General features: G+C 46.1%; 1 protein-coding gene across 1 annotated transcript in view; it reads left to right on the top strand.

The window, feature by feature from the left end:
- Nucleotides 1-8,901: 8,901 nt before the first annotated feature.
- LOC144492498 (CBY1-interacting BAR domain-containing protein 2-like) overlaps nucleotides 8,902-25,342 on the top strand; it is a 33,782-nt gene continuing 17,341 nt past the window's right edge. The window contains exons 1-2 of the mRNA XM_078210585.1: nucleotides 8,902-8,975; nucleotides 20,080-20,314. Coding sequence (XP_078066711.1) covers nucleotides 8,956-8,975; nucleotides 20,080-20,314 — 255 coding nt within the window. The 5' untranslated portion in view covers nucleotides 8,902-8,955. The remainder of the gene's footprint in view (nucleotides 8,976-20,079; nucleotides 20,315-25,342) is intronic.

Raw genomic sequence — 25,342 nt, 5'->3', positions numbered from 1 at the left:
GTGCACGGTGAGATCAATGCCCTCCTGCTACCTCGGCATTGTCCCTTGCGTTCTTGATCTCAAGCCACTTCTGTGCAACCCTTGTTATCCGTGTGGGTTCTGCTATATGAGGATGAACATTTACTTGTTACACAAGGAGGGGTGGCAGCTATCAGAGAAGGCTAAGAGGAGATTTAATAGAGATTTTTCCCAAAGAAGCCTGTTCAGGGTTTTGACTGAGCTGGCCGAGCTGTTGGAGAGTCGATAATGATGGAACTCATCATTTTGAAATCGTTACAACACAGCAAGAAAAAAGATGAAGAGAATATATTTTTCTCCACTGGAAATTGTGGGAGCATCGAATGTATTGCCACAGAGATGAGATGAGGGAGAAAAGGTTGTATTCTTCAAAGGAACTGGCTTAACATTGTAAGCAGTGCAAGTTACAGGACTATGACGAGAAAGTAGGACTGTGGATTCATTTCAGATTTCTCTAGCAAAGGGCTGGCACAAATACGATGGGCCGAGTAGACTCCTCTGTGCTGTAAATGGTTATGATATATAATCTAGTGACCCATTGTGGGGAATTAGTAGCTTCCTAGTCCAAAGTCACTGCATCCTGGTGTTGTGGAGTCCATGAACAACCAACAAACAGTAAGGGTTCCAACACCAAGCCCCATGGAACACCACTTGAAACAACTTTCCATTTGTAAGGGAATCCATCGACCATCACCTTTTGTTTCCTGTTACCAAGTCAACTTTTTATCCAGTTTGCCACATTACCCTGTGTCTCACTTTTTTGACCAATCTGCCATGTGGGACCTGACCAAACGCCTTGCTAAAATCCACGTTCTCCAAGGCGGCCTTCACGACACACGACAGCGCAGAGTCGCTGAGCAGAAACTGATAGCCAAGTTGCGCACACATGAGGACGGCCTAAACCGGGATGTTGGATTTATGTCACATTATCAGTAACCCCCACAGCTTGGAGAATCTCACTAGCTGTTCTGTCTGGAGACAATACACATCTCTTTAACCTGTGTTGAATGCTCCCTCCACCCACATTATCTGTACCTTTAAGACCTGGCTGGCTGTAGAGATTTGCATTCTAATTAGTATTCTGTAACTTGTTTTCTGTGTCTGTGCACTGTTGGAGAACAGATATCCACTCCACCTGACGAAGGAGCTGTGCTCCGAAAGCTTATGGTATTTGCTACCAAATAAACCTGTTGGACTTTAACCTGGTGTTGTGAGACTTCTTACTGTGCTTACCCCAGTCCAACGCCGGCATCTCCACATCATGAAAATCCACGTACACAGCATCCACCGCACCACCTTCATCAATCCTTGTTGTCACTTCCTCAAAGAGTGAGGCAAGACCTTCCTTTAACAAATCCATGCTGACCATCCTTTACTAATCCATGCTTTTCTACATGACAGTTAATCCCGTCTCTCAGGATTGATGTGGCTAGTTTGCCTGCACCAACTTAAGACTAACTGGCCTAGAACTGTTTGGGCAGTTCCTTCAACTCCTTTTTAAGCAATGGAACTACGTTTGCATTTCTCCAGTCATCCAATACTTCCTTGCATCTGGTGAGGATTGAAAAATCATCCTCAGAGCATCTGTTATCTCCTCCCTGACCTCCTTCAGCAGCCTCAGAAACAATCCATCTGGCCCTGGCGACTTATCAACTTTCAAGGATTCCTACCCTTCAAGTATTTCCTCTCTCATAATGATTATCCCGTCCAATATCTCAGTGTTCCCCCTGGAATACTAAATCTGCATCATCCCTTGCAGATGCAGGGGGGGGGGGAAATATTCATTTAAAACCTTCCCACAGCCTCTGCATCGACACACAGGTTCCCTTCTTCATCTCTGACAGGTTTCACTTTTCCCTTAACTAACCCTTTACCATTAATGTATTGGTGAAACATCTTTGGGTTTTCTTGAACCTTACTTGCTAACCTTTTTTCATGCCCTCTCTTTGATTTACTTAGAAAATTAGAGCAGGAGTAGGTGATTGACACTTTGAGTCCACTGCACCATTCAACATGATCATTGGCTGATCCTCTATTTCAAAGCCATACTCCAATGCTCTCCTCATACCCCTTAACACCTTTAGGGCGGAGGTTTACCGGCACATCTGCCTGAGATTCATACGATCCCACCCGAGGCCAACGGAGAAGGCCGTTCTCCGAGCCTCCGTGCCAGTAAAATTAAAGTCTAGAAATCTATCTATCTCCTTCTTAAGTATGTTCAGTGATTTAGCCTCTACAGCCTTCTGTGGGAGAGAATTCCACAGATTCACCACCCGCTGAGTGAGGAAATTTCTCCTCATCTCAGTCCTAAATGACCTGCCCTGTGTTCTGTAACAGTGACCCCTTGTTCTCGACTCTCCCCAGCCAGAGGAAGCAACATCACTGCATCCAGCCTGTCCAGCCCTGTCAACATTTTATACGTTTCAATGAGATCCCCTCTCATTCTTCTAAATTCCAGTGAATGCAGGCCCAGTCGTCCCAATCTCTCCTCATATGACAATCCTGCCATCCCAGGAATCAGTCTGGTGAACCTTCACTGTAAGAGTTTTAACAGCACCAGGTTAAAGTCCAACAGGTTTATTTGGTAGCAAATACCGTTAGTGTTTCCTCCCCATTGTAGCGGGTCTGTCTCCTTTACTCCACGCACAGGCTGGTATCGGTGTGCAGCAGTACCTGTGGGGTCTCTTTCCAGCGGGCTCTGAAACTTCAAAGCCGAGGAACGCCGCACTGGGGCAGTCTCCGCCGGAGAGAGCGCTGGGCCAGGCTCACTGTTTATACCAAACCAGTGACCTGGACCTTATTCAACACCAGGTATCCTGACCACCACCAACGCCTGGGTGATTCCCTCTCTCGTTGGTGGAGCAAACGGCCACCCTGTAACCACCTCACTCAGGTAGTTACCACGAGAGAAAGAAAGAGGGAAACTGCACTGTTTATCCCTGACCAGTCGTTGCCCCCGAGTGAGCGTTTTCGAGGCGCTCAGATCACCCTTGGTTCTAGACTCCGGATTTACGGTGAGAGCCCTTGAAATTGTGACCCCGCCAGAGTACACGGATGAGAGAACAGAAAAGCAAGACGAGCTCCAAACGGGTTTCAAAGTTACAATAATTTATTCAAACAGCAGATCAACCTTCCCAACACCACACCATACAATAACAAAGCTCATACTTTAAATTATTTTCTATGGGAGGAAACACATTAGTGTCTCCACATCATGAAACTTCACTGGACAGCCCCCAAGGCAAGTATATCCTTTCTTAGGTAGGGTGACCAAACCTGCACACAATACTCCAGGTGTGGTCTCACCAAGGCTCTGTATAGCTGCAATAAAACATCCTTGTTCCTCTACTCAATTCCTTTTGCAATGAAGGCCAACATGCCATTTGCCTTCCGAACTGCTTGCTGCACTTGCATGCTTTTGATGATTGGTTTACTCGGGCACCCAGGTCCCTTTGTACGTCAACATTTCCCAATCTATCACTGTTTAAATAATATTCATGATGCTCCAAAAGCTTATGGTATTTGCTACCAAATAAACCTGTTGGACTTTAACCTGGTGTTGTGAGACTTCTTACTGTAAATAATATTCTACATGGTGTTCCCACGCATCTGCTGCCTTCTAGGTGGTAGAAGTCACGGATTTTGGAAGTTGCCATTGAAGCAATCTTGGTGAGTTGCTGCAATGCATCTTGCCGATGATACACACTGCCACTGTGGTGGAGAGAGTGGATGTTGAAGGTTGTGGATGGGGTGCCAATCAAGCGTACTGCTTTGTCCTGGATGGTGTTGAGCTTCTCGAGTGTTGTTGGAGCCGCACTAATCCAGGCACGTGGAGAGCATTCCATCACACGCCTGACCTGCACCTTGCAGATGGTACACAGGCTTTGGGGAGTCAGGAGGTAAAAAAAAGTTTATTTATTCGTCACAAGTAGGCTTACATTCACGCTGTAATGAAGTTACTGTGAAAATCCCTGAGTCGCCACACTTCGGCACCTGTTGGGTACACTGAGGGAGAATTTAGCATGGTCAATGCACCAAACCTGTACATCTTTGGACAGTGGGAGGAAATCGGAGCACCCGGAGGAAGCCCACGCAGACACGAGGAGAATGTGCAAACTCCACACAGCCAGTGACCCGAGCCAGGAATCGAACTCAGGTCCCGACATTGTGAGGCAGCAGTGCTAACCACTGTGCCACTGTGCCGCCCCATTAAGATCATTAAGTTACTTGCTGCAGGATTCCTAGTCTCTGACCTGTTCTTGTAGCCACAATATTTATTTATCTATATATTGTTCACTTGCCAGCAGTCAAATGATTCCAATATGTGATTGGGGTCTATAAATAAAATATTCATTTTCCGCCAAAAAACAGCAATTTGATTAACAATCTAAAAAAGTATCTGAATCTTGGCTACTTGGCAAATCAGAGAAGTTGTCTGTATTTTTCAGAGGAATAGGTTCAATTTTTATTTTAAAGTTCGGTGAGCAATGAGGGATTTCCACCAAAACTTTATTTTCTGTTCAAACACATTTCCCCTGCATCTTTAAAGATATATTTTATAAAAACAACATGGAACCTTTCCTTATTCAGTGCTTTGCTTTTGTCACGATGGCACCGGACTTAAATTCCAAAGCTCCTGGGATAAAACCCAACAAAACACTGTTACTACGGCAAAGGATTTTGGCTGCTCTGCATTCTAAGCTTGTTTGTACATCAACCTCTCCCTCCCACTCCTCTATATAACCTTTGACTTCTGTGATCTCATCGTACACACACACACACACATTGCTGCCTCACAGCACTGGGTTCGATTTGTGCCTGCGTGGGTTTCCTCCGGGTGCTCTGATTTCCTACCACTGTCCAAAGGTGTGTGGGTCAGGTGCATTGGCCATGCTAAATTCTCCCTCAGTGTACCCGAACAAGCGCCGGAGTGTGTAATGACTAGGGGATTTTCACAGCAACTTCATTGCAGTGTTAATGTAAGGTTACTTGTGACACTAATAAATAAAGCCATGATGTGGAGTTGCTGGCGATGGACTGGGGTTGGCACAGTAAGTAGTCTCATAACACCAGGTTAAAGTCCAACAGGTTTATTTGGTAGCGCGAGCTTTCGGAGCACTGCCCCTTCATCAGGTGAACGATGCATACCATACACTCACCTGATGAAGGAGCGGCGCTCCGAAAGCTCGTGCTACCAAATAAACCTGTTGGACTTTAACCTGGTGTTGTGAGACTACTTACTAATAAATAAACTTTAAAGTTTTGAAACATGGGCAGCACGGTGGCACAGTGGTTAGCACTGCTGCCTCACAGCTCCAGGGACCTGGGTACAATTCCCGGCTTGGGTCACTGTCTGTGCGGAGTCTGCACATTCTCCCCGTGTCTGTGTGGGTTTCCTCCGGGTACTCTCGTTTCCTCCCAAAGAGGTGCTGGTTAGGTGCATTGGCCGTGCTAAATTCTCCCTCAGTGTGCCCAAACAGGCGCTGGAGTGTGTGACAACTAGGGGATTTTCGCAGTAACTTCATTGCAATGTTAATGTAAGCCTACTTGTGACAGTAATAAATAAACTTTTAACTTTAAACACACCCAAAATGAGGAGCCCAAAGTTGAACCAATCAACATTTTATCATCCTCCAACAACATGATTCACCCAAGAGGGATTTGCCTTTGAACATGGGCAGAGTTTACTCACTGTGCATCCACTCCAGCCATCTGCCTTGTCTCCACACAGCAGTTGCTTGGGAACACCAGTTATTCACGGGAACGTGTACCTTGAGCAGGATAGCCACACCGTGTGTGCTGCTTGAATCCCTGCTTTTAGTGCTAAATATTCTGGACGACGCATGGACATCATCCCAGAAAGTACTATCGCTCAAAGCAAGAGCGCATTTTGGAGATTACGTTAAATAAACCCTTTACAACTCAGCACCGCTGAACAGCGAGCCTGGTAAACTGTTACTTTTGGCAGCCTCCAGCAGACCACAGGCTGAAAGCCAAATCTTGCTTGTTTTTAGGACAACAATTGAGCATAAATAAATAAATAATAAGTCCAATGTTCTAGCTGATCTTCCTGATGCAGGGCCAACGCCACTGATATTGAATCCTTGGAGGAGGTCTCACTGATCCTCTCTGCTAACTGGGAAGCTGAACCTGAAGGAGAGAAGTTAATGCTGTGCAACATATAGGGGGACTATTTAGCAAGCAGGGCTCGGGTTGCGGGGAGGGGAGGCGGCCAAGAGAGAGGAGGAGGTGGGGAGATGTGGATCAAAGGGATTCCAGCAGTATGCTTGTAATTTCGGCACCACACAAGTGGGAGCCAGGAAACCTTCTGCCACGGGAGAAACCCTTCTCTTTTCCTGAGGAAAGCGTGGTTTTTAAGTTTATTTATTAGTGTCACAAGTAGGCTTATATTAACACTGCAATGAAGTTACTGTGAAAATCCCCCAGTCGCCACACTCCTGTTCGGGTACACTGAGGGAGAATTTAGCATGGCCAATACACCTAACCAGCACGTCTTTCGAACTGTGGGAAGAAACCGGAGCATCCAGAGGGAAATCCATGCAGACACGGGGAGAATGTGCAGACTCCGCACAGACAGTGACCTCAGTCAGGAATCGAACCCGGGTCCCTGGCGCTGTGAGGCTACAGTTCTAACCATTGTGCCGCCGTGCCGGCCATGGAAGTCAGCATTGGGGAGCAGTTGTTCCAGAAGATGAGAAAAAATTATCACTGGACCATTCAGTTATCCTATTCCTAAAAACTGCCTATTTTCTCCCTCATTCTCTTGCACGCCTTAATTTGGAAGGGGATGGGTGGGGGGGTTGGTTCGGGCGAAAGACACATTTCACCCTAAATGAGATATGAAGAGTCAGTGAGTCTGCTCACGCGGTGATAATTCAGCAAACACCAGGATTGCCAACTCCCCAGGATTGATTCCTGGAGACTTGCCGACAAAGATCTATCTCCCCGAGAGTCTGCTCTGAGCAACCTGGGGGAATAATGCACTGTCTGCCTGTTTAGAAGTCTTGAACATTGCAGCATAGTGGCTTATCCAGGGAACTTCCTAACTGCAAGAAGTGCAGATGAGGGCCATAAAAGAAGCCTTACGTGCCAGTTTTATTTTTATACATTCCATAAGAAGCCAAGAACAGGCCGTATAAATTTTGCAATGATTAATTCATGAATACTTGTTGATGCACAGCTTAAACACTCCCCCATCTGGGCTTGCTGGAGACACTCTGTCCCTTGTGGAACTGGTCCCACAGACTGCAGATCTCTGCGCAGACAGTGAAAAACAGGGTGGGGGTGCAGTTCTACAACTATTGGGGATTGTGGAGAGGGAGTAAACGAGAACAGCCACGGATCTCACTTCCAGGGTAGGTGATGGGGGTGGGGGTGGAGAAAGGCAGCAAAAAACCCACATCGTCTTACATCAGGGAAGGTCCACCGAATTAATCGGGCACTTGACTGGACAGTCACGGGTGTTCCCCAAGATCAAGGATCCCAGGGGCAGACGTCCTGCCTGGCAATCAGAGGTAGTATGTGAAAATATTAGTGCAATTGTGTGAGTATCTGAAAATATTAGTGCAAGTCCATTGTTATTTGTTATTTATATTAATGATTTGGATGAGAATTTAGGAGGCATGGTTAGTAAGTTTGCAGATGATGCCAAGGTTGGTGGCATGGGCAGTGAAGAAGGTTATCTCAGATTGCAACGGGATCTTGACCAATTGGGCCAGTGGGCTGATGAATGGCAGATGGAGTTTAATTTAGATAAATGCGAGGTGATCCATTTTGGTAGATCGAATCGGGGCAGGACCTACTCAGTAGGGCGTTGGGGAGAGTTATAGAACAAAGAGATCTAGGGGTACAGGTTCATAACTCCTTGAAAGTGGAGTCACAGGTGGACGGGGTGGTGAAGAAGGCATTCAAGCATGTTTGGGTTCATTGGTCAGAAAATTGGATACAGGAGTTGGGATGTCTTGTTGAAGTTGTACAAGACATTAATAAGGCTACACTTGGAATACTATGTACAGTTCTGGTCACCCTATTATAGAGAGGATATTATTAAACTAGAAAGAGTGCAGAAGAGATTTACTAGGATGCTACCGGGACTTGATGGTTTGAGTTATAAGGAGAGGCTGGATAGACTGGGACTTTTTTCCCTGGAGATTGGGAGGCTGAAGCGTGGTCTATAAAATATTGAGGGGCATAGATCAGCTAGATAGTCAATATCTTTTCCCAAAGGTAGGGGAGTCTAAAACTAGAGGGCATAGGTTTAAGGTGAGAGGGGAGAAATACAAAAGGGTCCAGAGGGGGCAATTTTTTCACTCAGAGGGTGGTGTGTGTTTGGAATGAGCTGCCAGAAACAGCAGTAGAGGTGGGTATAATTTTGTCTTTTAAAAAGCATTTAGACAGTTATGTGGGTAAGATGGGCATAGAGGGATATGGGCCAAATGTGGGCAATTAGGACTAGCTTAGTGGTAAAAACTGGGCAGCATGGACAAGTTGGGCTGAAGGGCCTGTTTCCATGCTGTAAACCTCTATGACTCTATGCTCTGGTTTCCTCCAACAATCTGAAAGATGTGCTGGTTAGGTGCATTGGCCATGCTAAATTCTCCCTCAGTGTACCCGAACAGGCACCAGAGTATGGCATTGAGGGGATTCTCACAGTAACTTCATTGCAGTGTTAATGTAGGCCTATTTGTCACACTGACAAATGAAGGACTCTCAACAAAAATTGAAAGTAAGTGGTTCGTTGCTGCCATCTAGTGATATTTGAGAATCACGGTGTACAATAAAGGATGAATGATTAGCTTTGCGTGTTTGCCGTCGCTATGACAACCAGGGACACCAATACTTTGCCTTCCTTCCGAGAACGGGCTGGCATTGTCTGCCGTTTAAATCAGGGAGGAAATTCAGAACGTTTCTGGAGAAATGAATTCTTCTTTATCAAGGTAAGGGTGAAGTGTCCCTAAATCCACATGAGGAGAAATGCTGCCTTGGTGAGGAAAAGTGTGATTTAGAAGGTGGAATGAATTGTATCAGTCACCAAACTACCACCGCTCCCAGTATCAATGCAGCTGCAAATTGAATCCATTTAAACAGAATTTATCTTTAAATACTTCACGTCAGGGGACCCGTGCCAGTCAGGACACCTCCAGTTTGGAATATTAACGAGATCAAGTTCAGCAACCTATTTGAGCACTCTTTCAATTAGGTTGGGCCCATTCTAGGGTTTAATTATTTACTATGCAGTGGCTAATGTTTAGACACTCTCCCCTCACTTTTCTGACTGATGCGAAATGGAGGTCTATAAAAGACCTCCATTTCTGGCTGACAAATTGGAAGAAAATGGCACCATGGTATTTTAATTCTGGTGCTCGAAAGGCATTTTTTTGGCAAATTGTCACTTTAGTCAGAGTGCTGGATCTGCACTCCTTGGCCTCAGAATTACTAGAGATGCGTCCAAATGTGTGCAGGTCAGGTGGATTGGCCAGAGTTAAACTGTACCTTAGTGTCCCAAGGCATGTAGGTTAGATGGATTAGCCGTAGCAAATACAGGGATAGGGAGCAGGTGGGGGGCATAAGCCTGGGCAAAGCCTGCGGAGGCGATGACCTAGTGGTATTATCGCTAGACTATTAGTCCAGAAACTCAGCTAATGTTCTGGGGACCCGGGTTCGAATCCCGCCACGGCAGATGGTGGAACTTGAATTCAATAAAAGAAACATCTGGAATTAAGAATCTGCTGGTCATAATAACAAAACATCTGGAATTAAGAATCTACTGATGACCACGAAACCATTGTCGATTGTCGGAAAATACCCACCTGGTTCTCTCATGTCCTTTGGGGAAGGAAATCTGCCGTCCTTACCCGGTCTGGCCTACATGTGGTCCCAGAGCCACAGCAATGTGGTTGACTCTCAACTGCCCTCTGAACAAGGGCAACTAGGGATGGGCAATAAATGCTGGCCAACCAGTGACGCCCATGTCCCACGAAGAATGAGAAAAAATACTCTGTCGGAGAGTTGGTGCAGACTTGATGGGCTGAATGGTCTCCTTCTGCACTGCAGGGATTCTATGATTCTATGATTATACCCTGGCTCTAGATGTTCCCTCTTTCAGGTTAACCCTTTCCCATCTGTTTTCCTACCTCATCATATTAACAAAGATCTTCAGACACCCCATCATTTCCAACATAAAGAAGTGTAAGGGTGCCCAAGGGGTGCCACTCGACTATTCAGTGATGCTGTGCAGGGCAGGACAGAACCAGACTGAGCTCTGCTCAATAAACATTTCTCACAAGAGGTGCCAGTCATTTTATTGAGGGTATATTGACACTAATCCACAATTAGTTTGATTAGTACAATGGCTGCTTAATCCAGCTCATACACTGCGCTCATTTTTACTGTCTAAATTATTCATGTGTTTGAAGGTGTTTTGACGAGATTAGGCAGGGGATTGTCTCTCCTGTCAGGGTGAGCAACAACCAAAGGACATGGGTTTATAATTGTTGGCAAAAACACCAGCACGGAGGTGGAGGAGGCTTTCTTTTTTACACAGCATGTGATGCTCAAATGGAACACAAACACCAGCATCAACTGGTAGGGTCGAATGGCCTGTTTCGGTGCTTTATATCCAATGTAATCCATTGTCTGACCCCGCCAACTGCAGGGTGCTGGAAACAGGTTCAATAGCACCTTTCAAATAGAAATAGAAATAGAATCCCTACAGTGCAGAAGGAGGTCGTTCGGCCCATCGAGTCTGCACCGACCACAATCCCACCCAGGCCCTATCCCCGTAACCCCACATATTTACCCAACTAATCCCTCTAACCTACGCATCTTGGCACACTAAGGGGCAATTTAGCATGGCCAATACACCTAACCCGCACATCTTTGGAGCGTGGGAGGAAACCGGAGCACCTGGAGGAAACCCACACAGACACGGGAGAGAACGTGCAAACTCCACACAGAGAAATAAAAGACTAGTTTAGTTTATTTATTAGTGTCACAAGTAGGTAGAAGAAAAGCAAATTGTAGCTGGGGAGTGGGACTAGTTGGGATATTTCTTTCAAAGCCAGCACCAACACAACAGGCTAAATAATCTCCTTCTGCAGTGCCGCAACTTTAAGCTGTTTCCAATGATACCCGGAGGCCAACGATACCTCATCAAAGGGCCAATTATCACTCAAATGTGAGGTCACAACCTACTTGGCATAAACAACGTCAAATTGGCGACCATGATGCTGACTTCACTCTCATTCCCAACTTCTAACAGGGATTGCTTGGCCAGTGACCAAGAGCAAGGACTCTGGCTGATTTTTGGAGCAACTGTTTCATTGATATGATCAGCCAACTCAATCAATATGATGGTTCAGCCTGGGCTGAATGGGTTACTATAATACCAGGTTGTGCAATTAACCACAATGCTTTGGGAAACTCTATCCAAGACTGACTTAACTGCATTTTTAAACAGCTACTGCTTACCAAAAGAACTATCTAATCAGCTGTTTAGGGCAGGTTAATGGACATGACACTGAAATGCCACAGGATTTTAAAAATTCATTAATGGGATGTAGACATCGCTGGCTGGGCCAGCATTTATTGCACATCCCTGGGGGCAGTTGCTACGGGTCTGGAGTCACGTGTAGGCCAGACCAGGTAAGGATGGCAAATTTCCTTCCCTAAGGGACAATAGTGAACCAGAATGTTTTTTTACGACAATGGTTTTGTGGTCACCATTAGGCTTTTAATTCCAGATTTTTAGTGGATTCAAATTTCACGGTCTGCCATGGTGGGATTCGAACCCGTGTCCCTGGAGCATTATCCTGGGTCTCTGGATTACTAGTCCAGTTTCAATACCGTGACACTACCACCTCCCTCTTGGTCAAAATGGAGACCAAATTGAGCAGGGATCTTCCCTTGTAAAGAAAGACTTGCCTTTATATAGCACCTTTCACAATCTCAAGGTATCCCAAAGCACTTTACAGCCAATCAGGTACTTTTGAAGCATAGTCACGATTGTAATACACTTGCGCACAGCAAGATCCCACAGGCAGCAAACTGATAATGACCAAGTAATCTGTTTTTACTGTTAGTTGAGGAGAAGCTATTGAGGAGAAGGGAAAACTCCCTTACACTTAGCCGAAATAGTCTGCACAAGAAGGCAGATGGAACGTTGGTTTAACGCCTCTTTTGAAAGATATTATTTCCAGTGATGCAGCGTGCCCTGGGTACTACACCGGAGTCCAGACTATGTTCAGATCTCTGGAACAGGGCAACTTATCGATTCTGAGAGAGAGTGTTAGCTTCTCAGCCACTTCTGAAAAAATTGCCAATCTGAAGAAACTACAGCCATATCCAATGGTTAGAGAGATACCACGCAAAGATTATCAAGCAGATCCCTGAGTGGCTTTGTGCCAGAGAGAAAAACAGCTGTACTGCTTCATAGACTCATTTCTGAGATTGCGGACTATTCTAATAACAGCTTGTATTATACAGTGCCTTTAGCATTTAAGTATCCAAGGCATTTCTCATGAACTTAGCAAACAACCTTTGACACCAGGTTACATTGAGTTACATAGGAATTGTAACGACTGGGTTAGGGCAGAAAACCATTAACCTGATCAAGGAAGCAAGTTCTGAAGTGAATCTTCAATGAAGATTTAATGGGCGGCATGGTGGCACAGTGGTTAGCACTGCTGCCTCATAGTGTCAGGGACTGAGGTTCAATTCCCTGCTTCGTCAGCGTGGATTCTGCACGTCCTCCCCGTATCTGCGTGGGTTTCCTCCGGGGGTGGGGGGGGGACTTTCCCATGCTTGCTAATCTACACTGTTCAGCAACAGTTCAATTTTTAAGATCTCATCTTTGCTTTCCAATCTCTCCATGGCGTCCCTATCTTCCTTCCTTAACTCCACACCATTCCTTAACTCTGTAATCTCATCCAGCCCTGCATCCCTCCAGGATATCTGCACTCTTTTTTTATTCATTCATTTGTGGGACACAGCGTTGCTGGCTGGCCAGCATTTATTGCCCATCCCTAGTTATCCTTGAGAAGGTGGTGGTGAGCTGCTTTCTTGAATCGCTGCAGTCCATGTTCCGTGGGTTGACCCACAACGCCATTAGGGAGAGAATTCCAGGATTTTGAGCCAGTGACTGCGAAGGAACGCCGATATATTTCCAAGCCAGGATGGTGGGTGGCTTGGAGGGGAACTTGCAGGTGGTGGTGTTCCCATTTATCTGCTCCTCTTGTCCTTCTAGATGGAAGTGGTTGTAGGTTTGGAAGGTGCTGTCCAAGGAACTTCAGTGAAATGCTCTTCAAATTCTGGTTTCTTGAGCATCTCCAAATTAATCAGTCTGCCATTGGTGGCTGTTCCTTCAGCTGCTTGGGTCCTAAGCTCCGGAATTCCCTGGCTAGACCACCCCACCGCTCATAAAGTTTATTTATTAGTGTCACAAATAGGCTTAAATTAACACTGCAATGAAGTTACTGCGAAAATCCCCTGGTCGCCACACTCCGGCATCTGTTCGGGTACACTGAGGGAGAATTTAACATGGCCAATGCACTTAAACAGCACGTCTTTGGGACTGTGAGAGGAAACCGGAGCACCTGGAGGAGACCCACGCAGACACGGGGAGAACGTGCAGACTCCGCACAGACAGTGAGCCAAGCTGGGAATCGAACCTCGGTCTCTGGTGCTGTGAGGCAGCAATGTTAACCACTGTGCCACCAGCCATTCCTTTTCCCAAAGAACTACTTTCCTCTCAATTGCACCACCCCCTTGAAATACCATAAGACCATAAGACATAGGAGCGGAAGTAAGGCCATTCGGCCCATCGAGTCCACTCCACCATTCAATCATGGTTGATTTCAACTCCATTTACCCGCTCTCTCCCCATAGCCCTTAATTCCTCGAGAAATCAAGAATTTATCAATTTCTGTCTTGAAGACGCTCAACGTCTCGGCCTCCACAGTCCTCTGTGGCAATGAATTCCACAGACCCACCACTCTCTGGCTGAAGAAATTTCTCCTCATCTCTGTTCTAAAGTGACTCCCTTTTATTCTAAGGCTGTGCCCCCGCGTCCTAGTCTCCCCTGTTAATGGAAACAACTTCCCTACGTCCATCCTATCTAAGCCGTTCATTATCTTGTAAGTTTCTATCAGATCTCCCCTCAACCTCCTAAACTCCAATGAATATAATCCCACGATCCTCAGACGTTCATCGTATGTCAGGCCTACCATTCCTGGGATCATCCGTGTGAATCTCCGCTGGACCCGCTCCAGTGCCAGTATGTCCTTCCTGAGGTGTGGGGCCCAAAATTGCTCACAGTACTCCAAATGGGGCCTAACCAGGGCTTTATAAAGCCTCAGAAGTACATCCCTGCTTTTGTATTCCAAGCCTCTTGAGATAAATGACAACATTACATTTGCTTTCTTAATTACGGACTCAACCTGCAAGTTTACCTTTAGAGAATCCTGGACTAGGACTCCCAAGTCCCTTTGCACTTTAGCATTATGAATTTTGTCACCGTTTAGAAAATAGTCCATGCCTCTATTCTTTTTTCCAAAGTGCACGACCTCGCACTTGCCCACGTTGAATTTCATCAGCCACTTCTTGGACCACTCTCCTAAACTGTCTAAATCTTTCTGCAGCCTCCCCACCTCCTCAATACTACCTGCCCCTCCACCTATCTTTGTATCATCGGCAAACTTGGCCAGAATGCCCCCAGTCCCGTCATCTAGATCGTTAATACCTTTAGATTATAGACTAGAATTCCCCTGAGTGTCAGGCAAATACACTACGGTGCGACACTAAAGTGATAAACAGACGGACCCACATTCATTCCATAGTTTATGTGAAGGTCGACAATCACTAATGGTTTGGGTCCTACAATCTAATTTTACTGTGCACCTGTTCCCAATGCTTATCCAGTGACTGTGTGTGGGTGTGACTGTTAGATCAGAAATGGTCAGGTTAAGCAATAGATTACATCGTATTACATATGGATTACATAAGATGTTTGGCACAGCAATAGGCCATTTGGCCCCACCTGTCCATAGTGTTTATGTTCTACACAAGTCCACCAACGCCTCTACTTTCTCAGAAGGCTAAGGAAATTTGGCATGTCAGTTACGACTCTCACCAATTTTTACAGATGCTCCATAGAAAGCATTCTTTCTGGTTGTATCACAGCTTGATATGGCTTCTGCTCTGCCCAAGACCGCAAGAAACTACAAAAGGTCATGAATGTAGCCCAATCCATCATGCAAACCAGCCTCCCATCCATTGACTCCGTCTACACATCCGCTGCCTCAGCAAAGCAGCCAGCATAATTAAGGACCCCACGCACCCCAGACATTCTCTCTTAGACCTTCTTCCATCAGGAAAAAGTTACAAAAGTCTGAGGTCACGTACCAACTGACTCAAGAACAGCTTCTTCCCTGCTGCTGTGAGACTTTTGAATGGACTTACCTTGCATTAAGTTGATCTTTCTCTACACCCGAGCTATGACTGTAACACTACATTCTGCACTCTCATGTATCCTTCTCTATGAATGGTATGCTTTGTCTGTATAGCGCACAAGAAACAATACTTTTCACTGTATACTAATACATGTGATAATAATAAATCAAATCAAATCAAAATCCTCTCATCTTTCCTCATTTAAATCTATCATTGCAATCCTCTATTCCCTTCTCCCTCATGTACTTGATTAGTTTCACCTTGAAGGCATCCATACCATTCACTTCAACCACTCGCTGTAGTGGCTAGTTCCACATTCTCACCATCGACTGGGCCAAGAGGTTTCTTCTGAATTTCCCATTGGATTTTTGGTGACTATCTTATATCGGTGGCCTCTAGTCATACCCTTCCCCACAAGAGGAAACATTCTAGTTGCATCCACCCCCAACTGCTTCCTGTAATCCAAGAGCCTCCCCGCACTCATGACCAAGACTCCCATTTGAAGAAGGGCCGGAGGAGGAAGCTATCGGCTGTACCCTCAAAACGTGCCATCTTCCAGAGGACAGAAAACTGGGGGTGGTGATGGAGGACGAGTGCGATGTCCAATCCCAGCATTAGACTGCAAACCATTCACCAACAACTTGATAGACAATACGAAAAATCTAGTCAGTGAAGTACAATCCCTGTTGTTTCAACAACCAGACACAAAAGTAGGAAGGTGGAGCAGGAGTGGTGGGAGTCAGGGGGCGAGGATTGGGGGGGGGGGGGGGGGGAGTGATAGTAGGTGGAGTGAAGCAGCACCTTCCTATCATTGGACACACTCATCAGCAACAAACTCTCTCCTCCGGGTGATTGGCAAGGAGGAAAGCCAATTAAGAAGCCATCAGATTCTGGCAGGAGAAGACGCTGCTGGCACAGTGCCACAGTGTTTAGCACTGCTGCCTCACAGTGCCAGGGACCCGGGTTCAATTCCGACCTCGGGTCGCTGTCTGTGCGGAGTTTGCACGCCCTCCTCATGTCTGTGTGGGTTTCCTCCCACAGTCCAAAGATCATAGAATCCCTACGGTGCAGAAGAAGGCCATATGGCCCATCGAGCCAGCACCAACAGCAATCCCACCCAGGCCCTATCCCCATAACCCCCATGTATTTACCCTGCTAATCCCCCGAACCTACACACCTTGAGGCAATTTAGCACGGCCAATCAAACTAATCTGCACACCCAAAGATGATGATGACAAATTGACTCTTAGTGTCAGGGGGATTAGCAGGGTAAATACATGTGGTCATGGGGATAGGGCCTGGGTGGAATGGCCTGTCGATGCAGGCTCGATGGGCCAAATGGCCTCCTTCTGCACTGCAAAGATTCCATGATTCAATGACCCCAAAGTGAAGATAAATAAATCAAGTATGTCAATCAAATTGCACTTTCCAAGAATTATATATTTGAACGAATGCATTCCTTGTAAAATAATGTAATCAATTATTTAGCAATGCTACTGGCTATCCCTGCTTCTTGAAAATGTAATTCACAGACATTGGAGCCAAGATGAAATCAAACAGCATAGAAAGCTCCACAATGGAACTAGCCAACTGCAGTCAGAAGTAGTTGGAGAGCTCCGAGATTTCTCATAACCTCTGTTGACCCCACACTGGACTCTGCCATAAGGGCTTTCTTGTTGAGGATTTATTCAACAATCATCCTGAGAGGCTTTGACAGGATTTAAAGGATCGATACCTGGAACAAGTGGGGTGTCTAATGAGGACAGTTTAGACAGGCTGGGCGTGTTTCCACTGGAGTTTAGAAGATTGAGGGGTGACTGGATTGAGGTATTTAGGATCCAAAACAGTCTTGACAAGGTGGAGGTGGAAAGGATGTTTCCTCCGGTGGGTGAGTCCAGAGCTAGGGGAAGCTGTTATAAAATTAGCAATTGTCCTTATAGGACAGATATGAGGAGAATTGCTTTCTCTTCGGGTGTTGTGCAACTTTGGAACTCTCTGCCTCAGAAGGTGGAAGTGGGGTCACTGAATATTTTTAAGGTGGAGGTACATAGATTCTTCTTAGAATCATAGAATCCTACAGTGCAGAAGGACATTCGGCCCATTGAGTCCTCACCGACCACAATCCTACCCAGGCCCTATCCCCATAACCCCATGCATTTACCCTAGTTAGTCCCCCTGACACTAAGGAGCAATTTAACATGGCCAATCTATCTAACCCACACATCTCTGGACTGTGGGAGGAAACCGGAGCACCCGGAGGAAACCCACCCAGATACGGGGACAGTGTGCAGACTCCACACAGACAGTGACCCTAGCCGGGAATCGAACCCGGGTCCCTGATGCTGTGAGGCAGCGGTGCTAACCACTGTGCCACCGTGTCACCTCAGGAATCAGGAGCGAGAAACCTACTGACTCTTCTCTCCCTATCCTGAGCAATGGACAAAAATTGCAGCAAACCGCCTGGATATTAACATTGGCTTGGGGCTGGTGGGGGGGGGGGTCCATTGAAAGGTCCATTGAGTTGAAAAAGTACTAAGGTAAAAGCAAAATACTGCAGATGCTGGAATCTGAAACAAAAACAGAAAAGGCTGGAAAATCTCAGCAGGTCTGACAGCCCCTGTGGAGAGAGAATAGAGTCATTGCGCAGGATTTTACAGCCTCACTCGAGCGAGACTGGAAATTTCCGCCCGAGGTCAACGGAGATTTCCATTGTCGAACCCTCGCCCGCTCCGATTCTGTGGCGGGTGAGGTGGTAGAGTTCCGGCCAACGTCATCCAGACTCGGAACATCAGCTCTTTTCTCTCTCCGCAGATGCTGTCAGACCTGCTGAGATTTTTCAGCATTTTCTGTTTTAGTTTCAGATTTGAGATTTGAGTTGAAAAAGTTCTGTTGATCTATTCAGGTGAAGTGTTACATTTGACTGTATTATTTTAACTTGTGGTTTTATTTTGCTAAAATGCAAAAGTAGCAAAAGTATTTGTTAACTTTCCTGAAAGTGGTAAAACAAGAGAAGATATTTAATTTCCAACACATAGGCACTGGGCCATGTTTTTGTTGATTGAAACCTCATCCATTGCTTGTGTTGTTGCTTCACTCTTCAGATTTTTCTCCATTAATGTGGATTGCTTTTTATTCTTCAGCTATTTTGCTTGCTGGTAGCTATCTTTCTTCCGTCCCATAGAATCGTAGAATTCCTATAGTGCTGAAGAAGGCCATTTGGCCCATCGAGTCTGCACTGGCCACAATCCCACCCAGGCCCTATACCCGTAACCCCACATATTTACCCTGCTAATCCCCCTGACACTAAGGAGCGATTTAGCATGACCAATCAACCTAACCCGCACATCTTTAGGGGAAAACCCGAGCACCCAGAGGAAACCCAGGCAGACACGGGAAGATTCCACACAGACAATCACCCGAGGCCGAAATCAAACCCGGATCATTGGCGCTGTGAGGCAGCAGTGCTGACCATTGTGCCACTGTGCCGCCCTAATGATCGCATTTATACTTTAGGCAAAACATCCAAAACTGTTCAGAAAGAGCAAGAGGTAACTAACTGTGTGGCACGGTGGCACAGTGGTTAGCACTGCTGCCTCTCAGTCCCAGGGACCTGGGTTCGATTCCCGGCTTGGGTCAACGTCTATATGGTGTTTGCACCTTCTCCCCGTTTTTGCATGGGTTTCCTCCGGGTGCTCCGGTTTCCTCCCACAGTCCAAAGATGTGCGAGTTAGGTGGATTGGCCATGCTGAATTGGCCCTTAGTGTCAGGGGGTTAGCAGGATAAATAAGTGGGGTTACGGGGATAGATCCTGGATGGGATTGTTGTCGGTGCAGGCTTGATGGGCCGAATGGCCTCCTTCTGCACTGTAGGGATTCTATGATTCTCTGAGGTCTTTGCCGCGCTATGTCACCTCGGCAGTGAACCGGATGAGATTAAAATAATGTCGCACTGAGTCCGATGCCTATGAATATAATCAGTTAAACCTCAAACAGAGTGTAGCTCAGAGGCATGTGAGTAGCAAGCCCTGACATGCTTCACTGAGGGAAAATGTTACTAGAATTTGAGGCCGTCTTTGAAAGTCACCAAAAAGTAATCAACAGTCAGAACAGATTTGTGGCAGGACAAAGGCAACTTGTTTGTAAAAGTGAATTGGAGCCAGAGCTACACAAGGAGCTTGTTCTGGTATTTGTGGAAAGCAGTCTTGGGTGGGTAATTGGAGGATTTGGTCCCCCTCTCGTCCACTGAATTCAAGAGGCTATCTGAAAAGCTAACAAATAAGTAATGGGAAACTAACAAGGAACTGAAGAGTTGGCTCAATCTGAAATTTCCACCAGCAAAGAGAGATGATGACTGCTGCAACTTTCAAAAGAGATCAATGTCATTTTAGCCTGGATTAAGCACAGAAAAGCTTGGAACCAGCCCATCGTCATTCCACTACCAAAATTCTGATGTGCCTGAGTTTCAATTCCAGAGCTTCACTCATTCCCTCGTTAAAGCTTCCTGCATTTCAATCCCTGGCAATATTATCTGGAATTGCTGCATTCCACATGCCCCTCTTTCATCTTTTGATATTTGTGTTCTCTTTTCAAAAAGGGACGCTCAAGTTAAGATCATGGAAGGGACGGTGAACAATGCCGAAAAGTACCTCGGACAATTCTGCCTGCTCCTGGCTTCCTACACTCGGAAGAATGCCAGGCTGAGAGACAAGGTCGACCTGCTGATAAAACAGATCATGGACTTTGCAAACACCGAGAATCCAGAGTTGCGACGATGCCTCAAGGACTTTGGCGAGGAGATGTCTAAAATTCAGGACTACCGTCAGGCAGAGGTAGTAACGTTCATAGAAAAGGCCTTTCACGGGTATTTTGTGTTAGTCGTGCTTTATTTTGTACACTGTACAGAACCCTCACTAGGGAAAAGGAATATGAGGAAATGTTTATCACTTGTACTCATAGTTACATTCTGGAATCACAGTGAAACTACTTTGGTAGTAGGTCATGGAATCCCTACAGTGCAGAAGGAGGCCATTCAGCCCATCAAGTCTGCACCGACCACAATCCCACCCAGGCCCTATCCCATAACCCCATGCCCTGACACTAAGGGGCAATTTAGCATGGCCAATCCACCTAACCCACACACCTTTGGTCTGTGGGAGGTAACCAGAGCACCCGGAGGAAACTCACGCTGAGACGGAGAGAATGTGCAAACTCCACACAGGCAGTGACCCAAGCCGGGAATCGAACCCGGGTCCCTGGCGCTGTGAGGCAGCAATGCTAACCATTGTGCCACCATGCCGCCCCAATCCGGAAGGGTAGGGGGTTTTATTTCAGTCGGGCAGCATGGTTGGTGCAGGCTTGGAGGGCCGAAGGGCCTCTTCCTGTTCTGTAATTTTCTTTATTCTTTGTTTGGTATAAAATGGTCTTTTATTCATAGTTTTGAAATTAATTACATTTCCGATCACCACTTTATAGACACTTTGCCTGTAGGCCTGTATTTAGCATTATTCCTTTGTGAATTCTAACTTTCAGAGTGTCCTGGGAGATGTTTCTTGTGACTCTTTAACTTTCATTCTGGGGAACTGATGGATGGAGTTACTGGTCCTTTACTTAGCATCATCTAAATTACCCCTGACAGCTCAGCTGAACTTACGAACTGGCAGTGTGAGAGGGAATGTTGGCATACTCCTGCATGGTACAGGATATCCAAGCTCAAATGCAGTTCCTTTCCCCTTCTTTGTCAGTTATACAGGTTCTTGGAGGCAATATAAAGTTTGAGTGCGTGCTTCAGGCAATTTGCATATATCTCAAGTTGCTGATCGGAGGCAGTGCAATGGAAGTTCACCAGGGGTCAATCCGTGAGGTAATGGAATTGTTGTATGAGGAGACTGGGGCTGGGATTTTATTGCCTTGCGTGCCCCAGAATCGGGGCGGGCGAGGCTCGCACAACGGCATTCTGTGTTGGCCTCGGGCGGGATCTTATGAGCCTTGGGCGGCGAGGCGGTAAAATTCCGACTTGGGTCTCTATTCCCTAAAATTTCAAAGAATGAGGGGTGACCTCATCAAAACTTCCCAGGTTATGTCAGGATGTGGATAGGATGTTTCCCCTTGTCTGATGAGTCTAAAACCAAGGGGCATCATCTCACGATAAAGGGTAAGCCATTTAAGATTGAGCTTTTGGGAAGTGATTTTCCCACCTCGCTGCGCCTGACACGGATCGTGCCGATCCTGGAAAATAGCGAGTGGACCTAAAAACCGGCTTCAGGCCTGGCGCCAAACAGTTTGCAGTCGACCTGGTCCCTTTCCACTGGCGGGAACCTGATCGCGAGGCTGATTTAACATGAGGTTGACTGGATCGTTCCACCCCCACCCACCCTCCCGGGATTTTCCCATGCCGGCGCAGATCAGTACTGGTCTCCATGAGTGGAGACCTGGTGCCATGGCAACACTGTTGGGCTCAGAAGCCACTGAAGCCACCAGATAGTTAGGGGTCAGGGGCATGGTTGTCCATTGGGGCAGTGCCAAGGGGTTGGGGCCTGAGTGGGGTTATGATTGGGGGTCTATGGGGGGGGGAGGCGTGTGGGAGTGGATCATGTCGGGAATCATGATGGGGGGGGGCATGATGGAGGCTCCATCGAGAGGATCCCAAAGCCCCAACGCTAGCGATCCATCTCGGGGGGTAGGGGAACATGCCGCTGATGAGGGGAGAGGGTCCAATGCCCATGGGGGCCGGGTGGGGGGGGTCTCCCAATGCACTGTGATATCGGAACGCCCTTGCGAAACGGCTTCCGAGCGCTCTGAGGCCGGGCTCAGCAGTGTGTTTAAGAACAGGAGAAGGCCATTCAGCCCCACAAGCCTGTTCCGCTATTCAATTAGATCATGGTTGAACATCTACCTCACTTTTGTGCGTTATCTCCGTATCCCTTGATGTCATTAGTCTCCAGAAATCAAGAGATTTCCCCCCCTACCCCCTTCCAACCCTTCCACTACTGGTATGCAATTCGCCGCTCTTGTTGGATGATTGCGGTGTGGAGCATGCCTGAGAGACTGATGCGGATCACTCCATTATTCTGGACAATTAGTCATTTTTTGGCAAAATTCCATCCATAGCGTCAAACAAAGACAAGCCCTTCAGCCCACCATGAAATAAGGAAGAATTTCTTCACTCAGAGGGTGGTGAATCTAAGAATTTTTCTACCCCAGAGTGCCGTGGAAGCTCAATAACTGAGCATGTTAAAGGCAGAAATCTCTTGATTTCTGGAGACTAATGACACCAAGGGATATGGAGATAGCGCATGAATGTGAGGTAGATGTTTAGCCATGATCCAATTGAATAGCGGAGCAAGCATGTGGGGCTGAATGGCCTACTCCTGTTCCTGTTAGCCTATGAATAATCTTAGTGTTCCAACAGGGGAGGTAATGGCCTAGTGGTATTATCAATAGACCATTAATCCAGAAACTCAACTAATATTCTGGGGACCCAGGTTCGAATCCCGCCACGGCAGAAGGTGGAATTTGATTTCAGTAAAAAATATCTGGAATTAAGAATCTACTGATTCTTAATCAATGAAACCATTGTGGATTGTCAGAAAAACCCATCTGGTTCATTAATGTCCTTTAGGGAAGGAAATCTGTCATCCTTACCTGGTCTGGCCTACATGTGACTCCAGAGCCACAGCAATGTGGTTGACTCTTAATTGCCCTCTGAACAAGGGCAACTATGGATGGGCAGCAAATGCTGACCAGCCAGCGATGCCCATGTCCCACAAATGAATAAAAAAAACCTTCAGGCTCATCCACCAGTGAGGCAACAGTGAAATTAAAAGTCCTTACCACACCCCAAGGCCAACAACGTTCAGATATTATTTGCAGATCAGGAATAAGCACAAATTTGGAGTGAGTTGCCCAAGTTTCACCAAGTTTGAAAAGCATTCATTCCCACGAACTACAGGAAATAGATTCAGGATTAGAATCAGTCTTAGGTAATGCTCAGCAAGTGAAATCAATACAGTCCCTTCAGAATGAAACAAACTTGTCTGGGACATTGGCAAATGTGAAGGGCGACTTCCCATTCAGTGTAACAGAACTTCAGTTCATCACTTTCCTTTACTCACCATAGAGCCATAGAGATAAGCAGCACGGAAACAGGCCCTTCGGCCCAACTCATCCATGCCGACCAGGTTTCCTAAACTGAACTAGTCCCATTTGCCTGTGTTTGGCCCATATCCCTCTAAACCTTTCCCATCCATGTACCTATCCAAATGTCTTTTAAATGTAGTAATTGTACCCGCCTCTACCACCTCCTCTGGCAGCTCATTCCATATACTCACCACTTGCTGTGTGAAAATGTTGCCTCTCAGGTCCCTTTTAAATCATTCCCCTCTCACCTTAAACCTTTGCCCTCTTGTTTTGGACTCCCCTGGCCTGGGGAAAAGACCTTGGCTATCCACCTTATCTACATTCTCATGATTTTATAAAACTCCATATGATGAATACACAAATAGGATGGGAATGTTCCTGTGCTGGACTTTTCTTTGTTCTTTGTTTCCTGTTGTGGGAGAGACTAGAACTAGGGGACACCGTTTAAAATTTAAGGTCACCCCTCATCCTCCTACGCTCCAGGGAAAAATCCCCCAGCCTGTCCAGTCTCTCCTTATAACTCAAACCTTCCAGGCCCGGTAACATCCTTGTCAATCTTCTTTTACACCCTTTCCAGTTTGATAACATCCTTCCTATAACAGGGTGACCAGAATTGTACGCAGTGCTCCAAATGTGGCCTCATCACATTCAAACAGAAAGAGAAACAAAACCAACTAATGTTAGAATTCAATAAGAAACGGTGAAAACTTTCAGGAGGCCACTCAGCATCTGGAATAGAAACATTAATGATTCACAGCTGGGACCTGACATTCTGACACCAGTCAAAACTTCCACCTTCCCTTTCAGAGGCTGTACCAGTACCGGCACTTTGACATAAAGCACTGAAGCCCATTTGTCTTCAACACCAGATTGTATCTCAGTTTCCTTGTATCATATATCCACTAATGTTGAAGTATTCAAAGACTAGCAGCTTTGGAATGTAGCAATGAAGTTGCTTTATTTAGAAATCTCTAGATGTTGTCTAACCTCCAGACTAGCCGGCATTTGAACTCACTCATCTTTCACTGATGTATTTTTGTTGAATATCTTGAATTGTTTCTTGAAAAGTTTCCCACCCTTCATTTTAATCTATTTGCCCAATCTACCCTCATACTTATGTAACTGACTTTAAGTGCAAGGTTCTTGCTTGTGATTGTCGTATGTCGCTTTCAAATTCAACTGTAGAATTCAATGATATTATGATCACTATTTCCCAATGGATCTTTTATTATGACATTACTAATTAATCTGCCTCATTACACATTTCTAAATTGAATTTAACTTTACCTCTAATTGGTTCCACAATCTGTTGTTCCAGGAAATTTTGACAAAAACATTCTACACGCTCATTTTACCAATTAAAGTAAATTTTGAAATGGAACGAACATTTGGCACACATAATTAACACTGCTAAACAACCTGCACTAAAATATACTTCACCTCCGCAACTCATTAAGTCACCATAGCCAGATTTGAACTCATGCACCGGAATTTTACTGCCCCACTCACCACGGGAATCGGAGCGGGCAAGGGGCGGACAATGGAATGGTCCGTTGACTTCAGGTGGGATTTTAGTTTCGGGACAGTGAGGTTGTAAAATCTGCCCATGACCTCTGGGTTACTAATCCAAAACCATCACCATTTTACTGTGATAACCCCCACAAGATTCATGGGGAATCACTGAACGATTTCCCTGTGGGGCTCATTGAGTATGAGTTCCC

Source organism: Mustelus asterias, chromosome 4, assembly GCF_964213995.1.
Source record: "Mustelus asterias chromosome 4, sMusAst1.hap1.1, whole genome shotgun sequence".
Taxonomy (NCBI): domain Eukaryota; kingdom Metazoa; phylum Chordata; class Chondrichthyes; order Carcharhiniformes; family Triakidae; genus Mustelus; species Mustelus asterias.
Note: the sequence above shows the minus strand (reverse complement) of the source record. Positions and strands in the feature narration are given on the sequence as shown.